The sequence below is a fragment of the Neolamprologus brichardi genome, chromosome 7 (genome assembly GCF_056152115.1).
Source record: "Neolamprologus brichardi isolate AB-2024 chromosome 7, ASM5615211v1, whole genome shotgun sequence".
In the NCBI taxonomy this organism is placed as follows: domain Eukaryota; kingdom Metazoa; phylum Chordata; class Actinopteri; order Cichliformes; family Cichlidae; genus Neolamprologus; species Neolamprologus brichardi.
In genome coordinates, this window is record NC_142110.1 from 59,594,374 (window position 1) to 59,615,678 (window position 21,305).

The following is a 21,305-nucleotide window of genomic DNA, read 5'->3' on the forward strand; positions in this document are numbered from 1 at the left end:
CCTGTGCCAATGCCAGAATGCTAAAATAGCTCCATGGTTGTTTATGTACATTTTACATCATGGTCCAGCAAAGGACAAGCTGTGGTTGTGTAATGATAGATTAATCATCTGGTGGGAAATAATCTGAGATTACCAATCTAAACCCCTAAGAAGGGAGAGGAGGGGTTGTGCAGAGGATGAAAAAGAGAAGAGAAGCTGAAGGAAAATGAAGACATGTAGGATATGAAGAGTGACATAAGGAAACAGGTCAGGAGGAATGGAAGAAGAAGGGCTTCTGTCTAATGCTTCGTTGTCGGTGGCAACACTTTCCTATTTGTTAGTGATTTATTAAGTTGCAGTGATTTTTTTTCCAATCAGAACCACTGTACGATTCAAGTGTTTTAGGCACTTGTGACAGAGATCTTTAAAATACATTGTGCAGGAAGAAAATCATTATGTTTTGCTACACATAAATACAGAATTACTCTGCCACATTGGACAAGGTAAGCTTCCCTTCCAAGCAAGTCAGTTGACACAGAGGTCTATCGAAATCAAAAACATAACTGCTAAATGTTTTACTTATTTTTAAATGTATTCATTTGTTACAAATTCAAGACATATATTCCAGTTATCAGACACTTAAATAAAAAAACTGTGGATTTTGATACCAAATGTTTATAATGTAGGATAAGCGGCAGCGAATGGATGGATGGATGTTTATAATGTTGTGTGAAATTTAAAAACTGACAAATTTACTCCATCATCTAAGCAAGTTGTCTTTCTGTGTGACAGAGATACATCTCACAAGAAAGCACATTATACATGCTTCTCTAAGTCATTATCATTCAAAGGCATAGTTGATTCCTAGGTGACCCAGAGTTTGAGTTTTTTTGTCTGGACTTGTACTTTTTGTAAGGAGGAGATAATATCTGCTGATATTTTATATCGACACATCATTTAATTTAACAAGACATTATCTTCTGTTATTTTGGAACAAACAAAGAAAAATAAATAAATAAAGTTAAACTATGAGCTGTGTGAGACACATTATAGGGTAAATACACTACAAATTTCACCCTGCTTAAATAAAATCAGATCTATTTGGTTGAATAACTGAGTGTATCCAGCATTTATCAAAAGTATGAGGAAGTACAGGAGTCGCTGCATGGAAAGTACCATCGACAAATAAAATAAGTAGCTGACATCAAGAAATCCTACCAGTGACTAGAAAAGGCCAGTTTAAAGGAGTTTGAGTTTGTCTTGGTTTGGTCTTGTTCATTCTTTTAGGAATTATGCAATTCTTGTATTCAGTTTGCGTGCCCTGCTACTAGTCCTTAGTTCATTGAATTTTGTTCCCTTTCATGCTCTGTTTGTCCTCTTTGTCCTGTGTGTCCTCTGTGTGTCCTCCCCAGCACCCCCTGTGTGTAGTCAGTTGTATCTGGTTGCAAATGTAAAGTTTTTGTCTCTGTCTTGCCTCCATGTTTCTCTTGCCCTCTCTCTCTGTCCCGCACGCTATCTTTCTCACTCATTCTCTGTATTTAGTCAGTCTGATCTCAGTGTTTGTTTTCTCTGTCTTCCTGTGTCTGGTCCATCTGTTTCCTGTTTTATTCTGACAGTCAGTTGTCCTGTGCACATCGTTGCATGCATCACATGCTGATTTGACACTCTGATTATGGCAGTACAGCAACAGGCCCTAAGCACCAGATGCACAACCAGGTCGCTGGGACAGTGTACAGGAACATCTGTGCCACATACAGACTAGCAGTCTGTCAGTCATAATGAGAGACACCACCAAAGGTGGAAACAACAGCACTAAGATCTTGTGGGACTTTGGTTTCCAGACAGAAAAGCACCTGTTTGCCAACCAACAACACATAGTGGTAGCTGACAAGGAACAAAAGACAGCAACATGAGGAAGAAGGAGCATCCGAAAACAGAGGAATATCAGGGGCTGAAGGAACAGCTGGAGCAGACGTGGAAAGTAAACTACAAAGTGGTCCCAGTGGTAATATGAACACTAGGAACTGCAACCCCAAAACTGGAAGAATGGCTCCAGCAGATTCCAGGAACAACATCAGAGGTCGCTGTGCAGAAGTGTGACCTAAACTGATCACTCACAGTTTACTACAAGCCTCATTTACCCATTCACACACACACAATGGATACTGGGGGCAAAATGGAGTTCTTGCCAGGTGCACTTCAACATTAACAGTGGTGGAGCTGCATACTGAACCACCAACCGTATGACTGCGAATAACCCAACCTACCTGCTGAGCCACAGCTGTCTTTGAGTGCATTACATGTGACTGTGTCTATATTCTGAGTGCTTCATGCATTCAAAATGAATGGTGCCTTCACAGATATCCACTTTATTTATGTCATGTGTATTAATGCACTCCTATACATTAGAGATACTGGCTTTTAAACTTAAAACAAGCTGGATCATCCCTCTGCTCTAGCACAGTGGATGTGCTAACCATAATTTTCTTAAAGAATTTTACATTTTGACAGTTGGCACATTAAAATTTTAACTTGCTTTATCAGCAATGAACTATATTTACTGACAACGGTTTTCAGATTTCCACATACTTTCCAATAGCCAAAAGTGCATTCTTAATGCAGGGTCATTTAAGGTTGTGAATATCACAGCCATTTTATACTGGGTTTTCAGCCTTGTTCCTTGCATTTGCTTTTGAATAGTAATAATACAGTCACCAAATTCTTTGTGAGAAACCTGTTCTTAAATGGTTGAACCCCTCATCATCATTATGATCATTCTGAAGGTCTGACACTCAGTAGGGTGTTTGTGTTTTTACGTTTAATCACTATATTGGCCCATTGTCAGTTAACCTAAAAAAGTTGTTGGATGTTCCACCAATTCCATCTTTTTAATATGTTTCCTGACATGTTTTCTGGAATACAATTTAAAACAACTTTGGAGACCTTCCCAAACATGTTTTCCCCTGTTTTAATATTTTTAATTAAATTAAAAGGATAATGTGAAAGGATAATAGAAAAGTCTAAGAAAGAAAACAATACAGCCATCACAGACACCCAAAAACAATATCTTCCAAAAAATTAAAGTGAACGCAATCGTGCTTTAAAAAGATCACCCCGAATATTTTGCATCTGCCTTTGACCAAAACATTTACGGATTAATAAAAGTAGTAGAAGTATGGAAGGGCAGCCAAGAATATAAAGAGGAAACACTGCAGATGAAAATGAAGAGGATGACCTAGCTTACCTTGACATCAGCCTTCTTGTTGAGGAGACTCTTGGCTGCTGCAGAGAGGCAGAACGACACACCCTCAGATGGTAGAGTACACATTATTTACCTTCAGATGACCACTGCTTTGTAATCTGCTCACACAAATGCAGATCCACATCCGCGGTCATTCATGCATGCATGCAGGCACTGGCTTAAAAGGAAAAAAAAAAATCACCTGCTTGTCAAAGTGCACAAATAAACGTGAAGAGTTACAATGCCTATCCTCCCATCCACTACCAGTAGGAGGAGGGGGAAAAGGAATTTACCCCTCCCTCTGAAAAAATGGAAAATTCTTTCCCTGCTTCTTAAAAAGCAAATGAATAAAATGTGCAAAAACTCACACATATATTAAAAAGAATTCTCCATCCTGCTAGCACTTCCTGACCCTGATCCATTGCCCAAAGCATTAGATAAGCAGAGGGCATCAAACACGAGGGAGGGGGGAGAAGTCAAACTAATTCTCTGTATAATCCAAATACACTCTCTCGCACCGCTGCACGCACAGGCATAGATAGAAGGGGGATTAGGAGCGAAAGCATGAGGGAAGAGGAACAGAGATGCAGGTATATGATAATGGGTTTGTTAATCTGAAGAGTAGGCTGGATTAATTCACAGAGTTCACTGATGGGCAGGAATTAGTCTGGGATGATGTGGAAAAAATAAAGTATGTGTTTTGCTGCTTAAATGCTGATATAAAAAGGAAGAAACAGCTTAAAAACACTCCAGTTCTGCTGACATTAATCTTTTATCATGTTGGAGCTCTGAGTGGATGTGTGATCCCCAACCTAAAAGCAGCACTGAACAGTTACTGCACTCCACATTTAAAATGTGATAACTAAACTCCCACTTATACACCACAGTGCATGCTATTTGTCTGTACAAGGAAAGAAAAGTCTGTAATACTCTTCCCTTCAGAGGAGAAATGAGATTGCTTACCTTGGCAAACAGTTAAAGAAGCAATAAGGGTGAGGAAGAGGAGAGAAAGATTTAGGAAGAGAGATTAAAACAAGCTGAGGGATAGAGCTAAAGGAGTGTGTGATGTTGTGACCCTGGGAGATTTCCGTTTAATCACATCTGCTCCTGCCTCAATGAGGGGAAAGGATGTAAAGTTTTAAAAGCTGCAGGGAGAAAATGCTAAAAGATGTGCTTGCGAGATGTGTTTACCTTGTTCCACGATACCAGCTGTGGTTCCTGCTACAGCGCTGACAGCAGCAGGGGCTGTAGTCTGACGGCCCACTGAAAAATACAGAGTATCATTAACAGTACCAGTCAAAACTTTAATACTACTATGTGAATGGATCAAAACTAAAAAATAAGACGTATGGGTTTGTGTAGAAAGAAAGCATAACCAAAACGACTTTATATATGGGTGATATTGTATTTTAATGCCAAATCTGTTTCAAGAACAGCTTTGCATATTCTTCAGTCTTCAACTAGCTTCATGAGATCATCCCCTGAGTTTAAGCAACAACTTTGAAGAAATTCCCAATTGCTGATCACTTGTTGGCTGTTTTTCCTTCAATCTGTGCTCTTAATTTATCATAATCTCACTTGACTGTCGGTCAGGGATTGTGGAAGTCAGATCATCTGATACAGCCCTCCATTATCCTTGTTATTGTTCACACAACTCCCACGGGGCGTCTTGGTGTGACTTTACTCATGGTGCTACTGAAAAAAATGATGTTCGTTCTATCCATAAACAAGAGGGGATGTTGTGTTACTGCAGGATGTTATGGTACTTATGCCAGCCACGAATCTGTCTACAGACTGGAGAAATTGCATTGCTTCATATGGCCACTTGAGGCTGACTTCAAAAGTGAGCCAATCCCCACAAACTTCCATGTTATAATGCCCAACTTTACAAGATAAATGAACATATTTGCAAGCTATTATAAAAATAATTATGTCTCCCCATTTCATAAGAACTGTATGTAAACAGCTTATTCTACTAGTGATTCTTGTTTTGAGTATTTGGTGCCCCTGGAAAGGACATTGGAAATTTCAGCAGGAAGCACCAGAAGATAACCGTTGCCCAACCATTGTGAACTTAGGAACCAGAAATCTAATTTTTGGCTTTTTTTTTCTACTCATTTTTGTCACGTTGGATTATAGGCTCAAATGAGCTGGAGGCCTTTGTTCTGAGTCACAGCTTCCCCATTTGAACTTTACTGGGCACAGGATAGAGCGGATCTCTTTCCTGATCAGTGCATACCCTTTCTCCTTACTCACATTCTTCTCAACACCTGTACCAGAAATCAGCATTAGCATAGGATAGGTTAGTTAAATTAGGATAAAAGTCTGGTGAATTCATCAAGTGACTGTTACTATTTGATTAAGCTTTTGCCAGTTCTTTTCCTGGCCACTAAAGAATAACCTGGTTAAATTTGCCATGTGCATGAACCATAGTGTAGAGCTGCTGTTAAAAGGCAGAATCTCATAATTGACCTGCAGGGCTACTCAATAAAGCATTTCATCAGTAGATAGCAGGATCGACCTCCAGAGGTTATCAGTTAAAACCAGGTGAATCTTCTCAACTCCGGCTCGGTAGTCTGGCATTACATGTTGGTCAATATCCTTTGGAATCAGAAGCTTTGATCCTTGAAGAGCCAGTCCACAACCGCACTATAGGGATAACTGGTACAAATGTAACTCAAAGAGTCTACAAACCCATATGATGTTGTCATGCCAGATGAACCATGACATTGTGACATTACCCATTGGTTAGTAAAGTCCTACTGCAAAGCCTCAAGCTGAGCTATCTTGGTCTTATGCAACTGGATGTGACATTCAATACGGTTATCTGACAGAGAAACAGAAGAACACTGCTTGCTCACAGACTAGTCACTTGTCAATTGCATGGTAAAAAAAACTGTTTTATCCTTCTTTTTAACTCTAATGGTGATATAATTAAGAAAATAAGCATTGTAGTGAATTCAATACGATTTAAATGTAGCTATTGATACCATAGAGTCATCAGGAAAGTATTTACAGCCACAGATTAAGGGATGGGAAGAATAGGTGTTTAAAGCACGCCCACATTACCTCCACTTTATACACCATGTTTTTATATAGTCTGGTTTGAAATAAATCATTTTTACCTTACCTTAGGGTGCTGTCTGTTCATTAGAACTAAAGCTAAAAAAATGTTACCTGACAGAAAGCAAGAAAAATACAAAAACACCAAAGTTCACTGACGAGACTTTTTTTCAGGTGTTGGAAGTATTCAACAGGATTCATCGACCTACTTTTGCAGGTTGATGAACACTGTTTGTAATTAACTTGCTAGCAATTTGATGATCTTACGGTGGCCCTGAGAGGCTAAACGGACTGCAACTTCAGAAAACACTTGAAAAAGAAAAATGCTGCAAAAAGAAAAACACTTGCAAAAAGAAAAATGCTGCAAAAAGAAAAAACACTTGCAAAAAGAAAAATGCTGCAAAAAGAAAAACACTTGCAAAAAGAAAAATGCTGCAAAAAGAAAAACACTTGCAAAAAGAAAAACACTTGCAAAAAGAGAATGCTGCAAAAAGAAAAATGCTGCAAAAAGAAAAACGCTGCAAAAAGAAAAATGCTGCAAAAAGAAAAACGCTGCAAAAAGAAAAATGTTGCAAAAAGGAAAACGCTGCAAAAGCACACACAACACAACAGAAATAGGAAAAAAGACAACGGAAATGTTTCTGGGGAGACAATAACCGGACGGACCAGTTGCACGAACCAAAACATGCTAACAAGTGCACTGGTGCTGTGTCCCAATTCAGGGTCTGCACGCTTGAAGTACGCATTTTAAGTGCGATTACGTCACCGGCACGCGACGACGGCTGTCCCAATTCGAAGTGTACTTCAAATGCATACTCCAAATGCGCCGTCGATTTCCCCAAATATCAAGCGTGGTCCGGTGCACGCTTCGTGGTCCCATATATCCCACAATTCATAGCGCGGTGGTGGGTGTGGATAATTTTGCCGCAAAATATGGCAGAAGGGAGCGGCCGAAGAGTGAACTGTCAAAAGTAAGTACTGAATATGACGTCACTTATTTATGTGCGAATGTTTAATAACGAAGAACATTAAAACATTGCTGTTGGCCACATATCGGCAAAGTTATGTGACATTAGTGATGTTTGTACTTTCAGCCTCTCTCTCTCTCTCTATATATATATATAAATATATGTATATATATATATATATATACGTATATATATATATATATATCATAATAATCTGACAATACTATAATATTGGCCATATTATATTTATATTACCACAGTGAGATGATTTTAGTCTCATGAACAACAAGAGCTAATTGTTATTTACTCACTACTCTTGTAATGACTGTTCAGTACAGAAATGAAGCCCAACAATCATGTTTTACAGTCCCATGGTCTCAGCCTCAGATACTCAACTAATCAAAGTGATGTCATGACAAAAATGAATGACCAACAAAACATTTTTTTTCTCCTTCATTTATGTCACACAATCTCGCGTTTCTCTCGGTTAGTATCATGGTTGCTAGGCAGCCTGAACAGCGCGACGAAAACTAGACCGTCCCATTTCACAAGCCTCTCACTTCCTCACTTCTCGTACTTATAGTACGCACCGTACGTAGTACGCGTAGTGCGCACACTTCAAGCGTGCAGACCCTGAATTGGGACACAGCATGGGACTGGGAGACACTTCAACGAAGTGGAAGCGGAGCGGCCAAAGAGTAAACTTTCAAAAGTAAGTTCTGAATATTATGTCACTTATTTATGTGCAAATGTTTAATAATGAGGAACATTAAAACATTACCGTTGGCCACATGCCGGCAAAGTTATGTGACATTAGCGATGTTTGTACTTTCAGCGTTTACTTTGTTTTAAAGTCTTTACTTTATACGCCGTTCGATAGTCAACCTTAATCTTACAGAGAATGTGATGATTTTGTGGATAATTAAAGTCAGTCATATATCCACAAACACAACAGGCTGAAAGTCAGTGATGCTGCTCGGTTTGCAGTCCTGAATATCACAGCACAAGCAGGATTCACTGCACTGTTAATGTTAGCTAAGTTATATTGCTGCCTCTGTTCGGTGGTGTTGAGCCAAACGGAATTTAACATGTGTTTGAACGAGCTGACGGTTCACTGTTAAGCTGAAAGAAAGATGCTTTAATCACAGGAGTCACACATGTGTCCACTGTACCAGCTGGGAACTCTTCTTGTTTAGCACTCGTAATAACACAAACACTAAATCCTTCTGTTTGTAGCAGTGTATACACCTGAGACTGTCACCTGTGTGTCTGTCCTGCACTCTCTCTCTGTTTCTTTCTCTCTGATTGTGGAATAAAAGTATGAACATGTATTTATAAGTTACACTTGTGTTTGAATCCTGCAGCTTATCACACATTTGATTTCCATGTGTCACAACTGCAAGTGTCCAGAGTGAGGACAGACTGAGGGACCCACTGCTGCACATCATCTGTGAGGCTTTGCACCCCTGATGATCCACCAGGACAAACTCAGCAGTGTGTGAGGAAGAGGAGGAGGAAGAGCCAGCAGCAGCTGACAGATGGAGAGAATAGACAGACTGTTCCCTGTTTGTGAAGGACTGCTAGGAAAGTTTAACATAACTAATTGTCTGTCCTGAATCAGTCTTATTAGGTAATGTTCAAATAATTTGATCATTCCAGTGTTTTCAGTGTGGGAGAAAGTACTCAGGGCCTTCAAGTTACACACTATGAAAGGCAGCAACAAGTTTAATGTTCAGAAACCTAAAGTATGTATCAGCAGCAGAATGGAGCTAAAAATAATTGTTTGTTTCAGTTCTATGAAGCTTTGAGTATTTTGGATTAGTAGTACTGCTGTGTTTGTTGCATCATATCGCAAGTGTTTTTCTTTTTGCAAGTGTTTTCTGAAGTTGCAGTCCATTTGGCCTCTCAGGGCCACCGTATGATCTCCACAAAATGCACTTTGTAGCACTAGAAATAAACGATTGTGTTAAGAGTTATAATTTTGTATGTTTGGGGAAAATGTAAAAATAAATATTTGTATATCAGTCGTTCTTAGTTTTATAGTTTTTCTTAATATACAGTTTGTTAAATGGTTCTAGTCCTACTAACTGTAAGTCAAAATGTGATTGGTTAAAAAAAAGAATTATAGTTTTTAGCCAGTAATTCTTTCATTTTAAAGGAAATCTGATACACAACAAATACAAAACATGTTGCAAAAAATATTTGGCTTTCTCTAGATTTGCTAGTTAAGCAAATCGGGTCAGGCCAGTGAGTGTTCATTTCATTTTCTTAACACTACTATTAGCTTCTTTATGGATTTCAGTGACTTAGCTTTTGTCATTTATCATAAAAGAACAAAGTGACAAATAAACAAGATTTAGTTATATGTGACACTGACACAATATAATTACAGCTATGTTGGGTGAGCTTTTAAATAAGACAAATCTTTACCATAGCATCTCCCATGAGCCTGTTATGTGTTAATGTGTGTTTTGTGTGTGTCTGTGTGTGTGTAGGTGTAAATTTTTGAAGAGATGGCATGTCACCTCTCCTCATCACCTGTGTCTTTTTAAAGAGCAACACTCACCAGAGAAGTTCCTGGAGACAAGCATGGTAGTAAGAATGGCACCCTGATGAGGAAGAACACAGAAAAGCATTATAAGAATCCACCCTGAAACCTATTTAATATGCTGGTGTTGTGAATTAACTTTTAAACTGATACTGTATGTATCTTGTATCAAAGATCATAAGCTGGATGAATGATCACTACAATTAAATAAAATATGGATACACAAATAACATGGATATGGGTAACAGAAGTGGAGATGGTGTCATGAGAGACAGACACTTGATGAATAAGAGGTATAACAAACTGTCCATAACTGGGGCTCTAGGCTGCCCAAAAAAGGTTCACAGGTCTGGCCGAAAAGATATGCCAAAAGAATAAATGGCCTGTTCTCTAAAGACCCATGCAGTGCATAATCTCAGCTGCAAAGAATAGCTCAAGGGCAGATCCACACAAAAATGAAACTGAGCAATACTGAAAGAACCACTGGGAGAGAGAGAGCAACATTGGAAAATACCAAGAACCAGTAACCATTGGCTGAAGAAGCTAACTAGAGGGTCAAAGGACCGGGTATTGGTTGATAAAGCTGTACAACAGGATTCAAAGAGCAGACAGACCAATCTTACAAATAAGCCTATATCTCAGTGCCCTCCACATGGGTACTGGTTCGATTGGCACTGTGTACAAGATACAATAAAGTGCTAATAGAATAGGCCAGCACTCCCCAGGATGACAATAAAGTGCTGGACACCAGCCAGGACATCCATGGTTTGTCAGCCTGATTGGAACCATGATTTCACCTCTTTTAGAAGTGAAGAAGCTTCTCGGATGAGAGGTGAAATGTCTTCAAGAAACGTAAAGAAGTCCAGTCGCTTTTTTTTACAAGCTCCTTAGACTATGATGACCTGGATAATTGAGAACCTGAAAAGAAAGGGCTAGCCAAAGGGCTCAATTTTGCCATTTCTCCACAACAGTCGCCCAAATTGGACCTGATTACAACCACGGAAACCGCCATAAGGGTTAATAAATTAACACAAACAGAAGCAGAGCAAATCAGGATGAAGGTTTCACACTCTCCAGTGCAAATGTTCCCCCGTCTAACCTCACAATACAAGAAAAGAAGAAAATCTCTGAGCAAAGACCATAACATCACCATGTTACCAGGCTACAAGGGCAGGTGCACTGTTGTTCAAAACACAATGGATTATCACACGAAAATTACTACGTTGACAGTTGGATATACCAATACCTATGAAGCCTTAAAACGAAACCCCACAAGCAAATACAAAAAGAATGTCATGAGTTGCTTACAAGAACTGGAAAAGGATGAAGTTATTGACTGTCCTACTTACCAGCGGCTATACCGAGGGGAAGCTATACCCTGTATTTACAGACTTCCAAAGATCCCCAAAGAAGGGGTCTCACTCAGACCCATTGTTATCAGTATAAACTCAACCACCTACAACATTTCCAAACACCTTGCCACCATGCTAGCACCCCTTGTTGGAACACCCCCAATCACATCGAAAACTCCACTGACTTCACCAACAAGGACCAAAAACTTACAGTTGATCCAGATGAAACCATAGTGTCTTTTATTGCGATCTCTCTGTTCACTTGCATATCTACAATTGAGGCAGTGGAAACTGTCAGAAAACAACTACAACAAGACAGCTCCTTGGAAAACAGAACCAGCTTCACCCCAGATCAGATTTGCACACTGTTAGACTGCTTTACCACCACATATTTTAAATACAGTGAGGGTTTTACAGACAAAAACATGGATGTGCCATGGGCCTCCGGTGTTACCTATTGTAGCCAGCCTTTCCATGGAGGAAGTGGAAAGCAAGGCTCTTGGCTCTTTTAAAGGGACAGCACCAAGCCACCGGTACACATGAACTGATGACACCTGGGTCAATATCTAAATCCAAGAATTACAATCCTTCACTGCTCACTTCAACTTAGTGGATTGAAACATAAAGTTCACGAAGGAAGACAAAAAGGATAGCATTGTGTTTGGTGGCTAATCGAAGCCTTACATCACTCCCACACTGTCAAGCTTATTGCGACATTTGTGGTCTAGTCTTCAGGCCAATCAGCCTCCACTCCGCGTACTTTAAATCTCACTGCTCATCCATCATTTGCCCTTCCAGGTGCCTTCTAGCAACCCACACCCTCCACATCTCCGCCTTACCCAAGTCATTCAGTGACTCATCAGAGTCTAATCTCCAAATAACATAATTGTATTCTGTATATCAATAAATCATGTTCAATTGTTTCTAATGATATCTCCGAATTGAACTGCCTTTGTTTATATTGGAAACATGTCGCGTTTGACCACTGAGCTCACGTTTAAATTTCATATTTGCCTTTTTTTGTTGACCCTAAGTTTTGCCAAAGTTTTGCCAAGAGAAATAGACTGAGCAGCCTATTAACAAATATCCTATAGTATACTATTATATAATAAGCTCAAGTTATTAATGTCCAGTTATTTAAAAATCAATACCTATTATCCATTACCTACTCCTACATAATGTCTCTGTGATAACAGTAAACATCCCCCGTGCCTCCCTTATCATTTTACTGCACTACAAACTTCTTAAGCTATGTTTAAAAAGGAAAAGAGATCAAATATATCACATATACCACTTAATAATTAGTATGACTACAGTAGGGAGGGGCAAATTGTTTTTATAGCTACTGTAGCTCCTTTTAAAAAATCTGAAATCAGTTCAAAACTGGTAGACATTAAGCTAGAGTAAGGGTTTCCTCTTTTCTCCTGAAATCAGAGATACAACTTCTTTTTGAACCATCAAATATTTTCACACCTTGAGTTTCCTCCTGGCATTAAATTTCTTCAGGCACTCGACGGTCTCCTGTCTGTGCATCATTGAGGCCACCGTTGAGCGTTGCTGTGGGGAGACAGAGAAAGAGTTGCTGAAAATAAAATGTTACAAGAGCAGCTGTGACAGTGATAGGTTTATGTGGGCAGGAGCTGCCAGTGAGATTCTGCATTGGTGAAATGTGTTAATTCTGAGGCCCCTTAGGTAACAAAATTTCAGCAAAACTTCAGGATAAAGAGATTCAACTTGGCTTTACAGTATCCGCACAATACATTCTGTTTCATTGCAGAGATAATGATATGGTGTTATGTTAAGGATTTAGATCTTTGACTTAGCTAGTGATTTTGTTGCATTTTGGGCCAATTTCTCTCAAATTTTACATTTGTCATTCTTACTAACTATTCCTGCAAACATCTCAGGTACTGGGGTTTATGACTTAAACTGATGAAGACAGTCAAGAAAAATATTGTTTTACAAATTATAAATGGAAAATACTGTAAATGTAACTTTTTTTTCTTGTTGCTATGATCATATTTTTCAAGATATTGTGCCAAAGTTTTCTTGCATAAACTGGCAAAAGTTCACTTAAAACTCCAGTGAATACAATTGCCTAAGGGAATATTTTTCTTTTCCAATGAAAGACAAGTGTTACAGATGGACGTATCACTGTAACTAGTGTTCAGTCTAATGGTTATGTATGAAATGTAAATTCTAATTAGATATATTAATTATATATAATTATATATATTAAATCCTAATGCATAAATGCATCTATTATTATCTGTCATAAAAACAAAACAGAAGTAAAAATTAACTTTGTAAAAGAATTTAATTGATCAAATAATACATTTGACATAAACTAGTTTTAAACTGAAAAGTACTGAATTCATTGAATTAAACTGACATTTTTATACCCCAAAAAATTACCAACAAAACATGGTAGCACCAAAGCTCATTTAGAGAGCAACTGTGTTTCTGATCATTTTATTACAGTCAAAACAAGTCATTTAATTCATTTAACTGTATCCATCCATCCATTCGCTTCCGCTTATCCTTTTCAGGGTCGCGGGGGACGCTGGAGCCTATCCCAGCTGTCATAGGGCGAGAGGCGGGGTACACCCTGGACAGGTCGCCAGTCTGTCGCAGGGCCAACACACAGGGACAGACAACCATTCGCACTCACATTCATTCGCACATTCACACCTTTAACTGTATTTTCCTTCTAAATCTTGTATCAAAAAACACGTTTATCAAAAAGTACTTTTCCTGGAAGAAAAGTATTCCATTGGGCTCAAGCTTGTGTTTTTAGTTAAGAATCCAGAGTCTCTTGAATTGTTACATTAATCAAAGGCCCTTGTAAGATGGCATTTATTTACAGAGCATCAAGCTGTGATTTATTGCCAAACAAGTTGAACATTTGTACTCTGCGATATATTTTTATTAAACACACTAACACACTGTTTAATATGTCAATTTACTCTACTTTAAACATAATTGTAATTTTCTAGACTTCTTTGGGGAGTCTAGAGATTTCTGCAGGAATTTAACTTATCATGTGGAACTCAGGTCTTGGTTGCTGAAGGTTAATAGGTTGAACTTTTGCCTGTCTATGGAAAAAAACATATTCAAGATAAGCTGACCTGTCAGCACATATTTGCACATGTCATATTTGGCAGTTTTAAGCACATGTTCTCATAGTTGCTGATAGAGGATTTGCAAATTACAAATTGCTTGCTAGTCAAATCAGGAGCTGTGAAATATTGTTTCCTGTCAGTTTTAATAGGATGGTGGATGTGTATATGCTACTTACGCAGACCCATGGGTGCTTCAGAGCCTCCTGGGCAGTGATTCTCTTGGCTGGATTAATAGTAAGCATCTGGTTGATCAGATTTTTAGCCTCGGGAGTCACTGTGTCCCACTCTGGGGAGGGAAACTAAACCAAACACACACCTAAGCATGCCCACATATACAATAAAAATATGTACCACATCTCATTTAACTTAAAGAGAAACAGAGATGAGAAGCTGACTAACATCATATGCTCCAGCTTTGATCTGTTGGTAGAGTTTGTGTTGGTCCTCGTCCCAGAACGGAGGGTACCCAACCAAAAGGATGTAGAGGATCACACCTACACACATAAACAGCCATTGTTTGAGTGCCAAGAACAAAATTGGCAGAGGTGGTGCTGAAAATAGAAAAAAAAAAACCTACCACATGCCCAGATGTCTACAGGTTTACCATATGCTTCTTTCCTCAGCACTTCTGGAGACAAGTAGCCAGGAGTACCTGCAAAGCCTACACACGAAAACAAAAAGCAACACAAATGAAGGCTCTGTTTCTTGGCGAAAGTACAGAAAAGAATGCATTTTTAAAGGTTCTGCTCCTATCCTTTAGATAACCTCTTATTTTGGTGCTTAACTTTTATAGTTTGATTTGTCTTTTGTGATACCTTTAAAAGGCAGTGGGGCAGCTGTGGTTCAAATGGGTTGTCTACTAATCAGAACGTCAGGGGAAACGTTATCCCTGGGTTGAACTCCAAGTTACGGCCAGTCAAGTGGTATCAATTCCTTTATACTACAGGAACTGCATGCATGCTCTGCCAACAGGAGGCTGGACATTATTGTTCATCAGGAGGAACCAAGGACCCACTGCACCAGCACAGGATCTGCCAATTGGTTGAAGGATCCCAATATCTTCTGGCAGTCAGTGTGGCATTGCCTAGCTTATAGTGGACTGTGCATCGCTCCATGGATATGTTTTCCACACCATAATTGACACACCAACACAACAGCCATGCTAAATGATCTTACAGGCAGCATAACATTCTCCATAGCTTCTTTCATGTCTGTCACATGTGCTCAAGATGAATCTGCGCTCATCTCTGAAAAGCGTAGGGTGGCAGTGGTGAACTTGCCAATTTGGATAGTCTATGATAAATGCCAATTGGGCTCCACAGTACAGGGCAGTGATCATAGGGCTCACTAGAGGATGCTGACCCCTCAGGTCACCCTCAAATCAAATTATTTATATTTTATTTATATAGCGCCAAATTTAAAAAAACAAACAAACCAAAAAGCTGTTTTTATATTAAAAGGTAAAGATCCTACAATAATACAAGTCTGTTTCTGATTATTTGGTCAGAGACATTCACACCAGTGGCTTTCTTGAGATCATTTTGTAGGGTTCTAGCAGTGGCCATACTGTTTCTTCTGGCACAAAGGACACACATGCGACTTAAGGACCTTCTATGGTCCTGTCCAGCTTTCCTAGAGTAACTGCTTGGAAATTCTGGAATTTCCTCCATGCGGTTAACACTGGGATGGGAGACACAGCAAACGTTCTGTCAATGGCATGTATTGATGTGCCATCTTGAAGGAGTTCGACTACATGTACAGCCTCTGTAGGGTCCAAGTGTTGCATCAGTATTGAGACTGACTTTAGTCAAATGCAAAATGCAAACTGCATGCAAAAAAAAACCAATGAGAAAACACAAGGAAGGACAAATATCTGTGGCTTCAACTTGTATAACCTTTTGTGTTTTGGGGGTTGTCTTATCCTTTAGATAATCTCTTATTTAGAATTAGATCATCTTTGTCTTCTAAATGCTTCCTTAATTTTTTGAGCATGAAACTTTGTCTGTGGCATTCTTTCTAATTGTACATATGTTTTGAAATTAATGGAGATGCTTTTCTAATTGTGTTATTTTTAATAACACCTACAGACACATGCACACTTCTGTGTGTGTGTGTGTGTGTGTCTGTGCGTGTGTGTGTGTCTGTGCGTGTGTGCGTCTTACCAAACCAAGCCTGTTGGTCTCCTTGCACTTCAATGGCCAGTCCAAAATCAGCCAACTTGACTGCTGCGTTCTTACATTTGCTGGCCAGCAACAGGTTTTCTGGCTGAAGGTGTAACACAAGCACAGTAGTGTCGTGTTAGTGTTACATTTTATGACCTTATTAATTTATGTCTCAAGGTTGTTACGACATTGTTACTGAAAGTTTTTTCTTAAATTACTTCAGAAGAGGTGGCTGAATCTAGGGAAGTTTTTATTTCATGTTAAGTCATTTGTAACTCCATCTAACCTATCTTACACACTCACAACAAGTACTATAATCACTATGCAAAGATCTCAACAGTAATCTTGCAGAGTTGAGCCAGATAAAAGTTTAGGATCACATTCAACAAGCTTAAGTTGGAATTATTTTTTTTTGTGCTTTAATTTGGTTTCTTTGTGGCTGATATTTTATTTTATTTTATTTTATTTTATCATTAAGGCAGTAGTCTTTCTGTGACATTTTATTTTTTTAGCAACTGGAAGGACCTGTCCTTCCAAGATGGTCCCTGTTCTTTTTTTTCCCTGTTTCTTGAGTTTCTGCTGCCTGGGGTATTCACTAAGCACATGTAGCTTAGTGCTACATCATTGCTACATCTTCCTGATGTACTGATAGATCTTTGTTGTTTCATCTTGGATAGCATTTCTAACACTGACTAATCAGTCTCTTTCCTCCCCCTCAGTGTACAGTGTCAGGGCACTAGGCTTGGGATGGAACCCTCCACGTATGGTAAGGAGCTTTCTTGTCATCTATCACAACTGCAGTCCTCTGTTCTTTGTCAATCACCACTATGACTGGTTGCTTGGACAGCAGCTTCCTAACTCCCACAAGAATTTAGCCCCATTTGTTCTCAACCACCTTTGATGGTGACTCCTTTAGTGACTTGGGGAGTTCTAGTCCATATGTGGCGCAGATGTTTCTACAGAGCTACTTGGTTGCGCTGCTCGGTGTACTCTGTCCAAGCTTGCATCTTGCACCCTGCTACTATATGTTGGATAGTCTCCGGAGCACCTTTGCACTGTCTGCAACTTGAGTCCTGTTGGCTGTGGTAGTGTCCTGCTTCTGCTGATCTCATGCTCTGCTGTGTGTGTACTTGCAAACATTTAGAAAATCAATAAATGGGGGGGAAGTAGTCAACTGACTGTGGAAAACTGTGGAAAACAGGAACAAGTTCTTCTCTTACTTCTTTTCCTATACATAACTTTAAAGGGAAAACAGGAGAATGAGGCAGACCAGTTATACCCAGATCAGAACGCTAAAAATAGTTATGGCTACAGACATATTCAGAGGTACAGTTATACATGTTCCAGCAAATAAAATGTACTCTCTCATTTTGAGGTTGAGACAGACAGATGGGACTGAAAAATGTGTATAAGCCTTTTTTGCCTTTGTTTACTTGAGGACGACCAAACACATCTTGTCTGTCTGCAATAGTCGTGTCTTTGCTGCTCAGACGCTGAAGCAAATGTGACAAATAACTACACAGGAATGACAGCTCTTTGCTGTCTGACTAGTTTATGCTAACAGTGACAGATCTGTGTCACAGAAGCAGCAATCATTTCACCACAGTGATAGAAACAGCTGTATGCTGTAATCCAGCTGAAGGACAGTTATCATGTCACCCTCTGCTGGTTGATTTAAAAACACAGAAGGTGCATACAGTAAAGGCCTTAACTCTTAATCCAGTTGACAAAGTCATAATGAGAGATTTGAAGAAAGTAAATGTGCCCAGTAGCTCAATCTTATTCAGAAATATTCCACAACTGTTGGACAAATGTATTTTTCATTCCACAAAGAACAGACTCAGTTGTTTGATATTTTAGGAAATACTACTACAGTTTATTAATAAAATGTTCTAGTTCTAGTTCATTTGGACAACTTAAAATAACCCAAGACAAAACAAAACACTTTCTAAGTCAAGATTTGAACTTCAGATTAATCGGGCAATTAATTGTTGTACTTTTTTACTTAGTCAAAATGAACAGATGATGTTTTTGTACTTTTTGACACTATATCATAATCATAATAAAGAGAGCTGCAAATGTCAGTATTAAACACTGTATATATTATATATAGTTGTATACTCAATGGGTAAAACAGTCAAATTAAAAACTAAAGTCAAAATGGAAAAGTGTTTAGTGTTTTCCTTTCCTAAATGTTATCAAAAGTGAACCGAATTCTTTATAAAATTCAGATTTAAAAACTCAAGTTGTGAGATTTTAACATATCATCTATTCTGTATATCACTTGTCCACTTTCCTGACTCAAATATTGTACCAAAGGATGTTAGATGATTAATGTGATTAATATTAATTGCTAAACATGAGGACATTAACTTCATCATCAAACAAGTTATGCTGTCTCATATTTTCCAATAAAAATCAGAAATTTGCTTTAGAAAATAATCAGTAGGTAACTGTAGTTTCCATGTTTATACCTGGAAAAAAAATTCACATTTTGATATTTGCATAAAATTTATAAAATCCTAACAGAACACATGTAGAGGATTCCACACAAATGCACCGTACAGTGATGTTGGTACTGAAATAAGCATCCAACCATAGTCTGATTAGAGTAGGCTGAGGGCTGAGAATTATCGTTGTTTCTATTTCTGTGTCTAGACAGCAAAAAAACAAAAAACAAAAACGATCCAAGTGACTATGAAAGTGAATTCATTGTTAACTCCGACAATGGGGGTGGTGTGGGGGGTTTATACTGTCCTCTTAAAGAAAAGCGTCACTGCAAATCAACATAAAATGATGTTGTATATAATGTAGTATTTCTTTGAAGATGGGAGTGTTCTCTCCATGATGACACTGTCACGAATCACAGGATGCAAGGGGTCACTAACTGATTCAATGAAAATGTAGTACTGTCTAAAATATAGTGAGTACAGTCTATATAGTGCACTCAAAGAATTCTTCAATGTTTTACAAAAAGTAGTGTACATCTGATGGTCGCTACCCAAGCATTGTATCCAATCATGCATTGTATTAAAGTGAGAGATGAAAATAAAGAGAGCAGTGCATCAAAGCATTAACTAATACCATGATGAAATATGGCAGATTTAATAAGTATTGCTGAAAAAACATTGCAATCAGTATTTATTAAGTATTTATTAAATGAAATATTTAATTATTTATGTACAGAATATTGACAAAAGTATTACTTATCCATCTAAACCCTTAAATTCAGGTCCAATCACTTCCATGGCCACGGGTATATAAACTCAAGCAACTAGTCATACACACTGCTTCTGTAAACATTTGGGAAAGAATGGGTCGCTCTCAGGAGTTCAGTGAATTCTAGTGTGATGCCGTGATAGGATGCCACCTCCAAACAAGTCCAGCTGTGAAACTTCCTTGCTAATAAATATTCCATAGTAAACTGTTGGGGGGAAATATAACAAAGTAGAAGTCATTGAGAATGACAGCAACTATGCCATGAACTAGTAGGCCAGGTGAACTGCATAGTGTGCTGAGGTTGGCAATCACTACAGATCTCCAAATTGGGCCTTCAGATTAGCTCAAGAAGATTACATAGAGAGCTTCATGGAATGGCCTCTTCATGACCAAGTTCCAAATGCAGTGAAGTAAAGCATGTCGCCACTGGACTCTAGAGCAGTAGAGAAGTGTTCTCTGGAGTGATGCATCATGCTTCTTTGTCTGGCAATCTGATCAACAAGTCTGGATTTGGCTATTGTCAGGAGAACAGTACTTGTCTGATTGCACTGTGCAAAGTATAACATTTGGTTGAGGGGGAATCATGATGCGGGGTTATTTTCAGTAGTTGGGCTCAGCCCCTTAGTTCCAGTGAAAAGAACTCTTAGTGCTTCAGCATACCAAGACATTTTGGAGAATTTCATGCTCCCAACTTTGTGGGAACAGTTTGAGGATGACGCTCTCCTGTTCCAACATGACTGTGCACCAGTGCACCGGGGGAAAAATCTAAACCTACATGGTCCTGTGTGAAAAAGCCCCTTAAATCTAATAACTGGTTGGGTCAGTTATTAGTAATAAACACCTTAGTTCAGTGTTTTTGGGTTCTCAGTTTGGCTGTTATTATTTATTCTTATTTGCCACATTTCTAAGTATCTTATTTCATATATTGTTGTTTCAGTTTCTGGCTATTCTGCCTTTGGTTTTGTACAGTTATTTTATAATTTATAATTTATATATTACATTTTTTTAAAATCATTTTTTTAAAAATGTGTATAGTCTTCCCTTTATGCCCCACTGTGCCCATCTGTCTTTGATTTGTTCTAGCTGTTTCCCCCCACCGTTTCCCCTAGCCTCATTACTGTCATTATCGTCTCAGTCTCCTCTTGCCCCTCTGTTGAGTCACCCACAGTATGCTTTCTAGATTTCCTAGTGCATCCTAGTATTACACTCCTTGTATAATTCCTCTTTGTGTCTCCTTTTGCTTTCTGTTTTGGGATCATGTTTTCCTTTGATCAATCCAGCATTAAATGTTCACGTTATGCTCACTTTGGTCTCCTGCATTCTGCACTTGGGTTGGAAAACAATTAACCAAATTCCACACAGTTGATAGTCACAGAGCAAGTTGACCGCACAAAGCACCCAGAGGACACAACAATCTGCATGGAAGAAAATGACTTAGACTGTTCTAGGTTTCTAGTCTACTAACAAAGACTGAGAGAAACAGCTGATATGAGGGCTTGGCGAGCTGCTATCTCAGCATTCGAAGGTATAAAATCTCACAAACCTCAACTGCTTCACTAGCTGGTTATTCCCACTTCTTACTCCCAGTTACTTCACAGTAATTGACTATTACAGGACAATTCAATTCAGTTCAATTTAATCTTATTTATAT

General features: G+C 38.7%; 1 protein-coding gene across 5 annotated transcripts in view; it reads right to left on the minus strand.

The window, feature by feature from the left end:
- The window catches only part of camk2b2 (calcium/calmodulin-dependent protein kinase (CaM kinase) II beta 2), a 65,275-nt gene that overhangs the window by 21,511 nt on the left and 22,459 nt on the right, over positions 1-21,305 (minus strand). For 3 of the 5 annotated variants that reach the window (XM_087843987.1, XM_087843989.1, XM_087843986.1), the window contains exons 7-14: positions 16,436-16,538; positions 14,851-14,934; positions 14,673-14,767; positions 14,450-14,572; positions 12,625-12,708; positions 9,818-9,860; positions 4,412-4,483; positions 3,224-3,261 (exon numbers count right to left, since the gene is read on the minus strand). In XM_087843987.1, the coding sequence (XP_087700113.1) occupies positions 3,224-3,261; positions 4,412-4,483; positions 9,818-9,860; positions 12,625-12,708; positions 14,450-14,572; positions 14,673-14,767; positions 14,851-14,934; positions 16,436-16,538 (642 nt within the window). The remainder of the gene's footprint in view (positions 1-3,223; positions 3,262-4,411; positions 4,484-9,817; positions 9,861-12,624; positions 12,709-14,449; positions 14,573-14,672; positions 14,768-14,850; positions 14,935-16,435; positions 16,539-21,305) is intronic. The other 2 variants (XM_087843990.1, XM_087843988.1) reach the window with 1 other exon arrangement.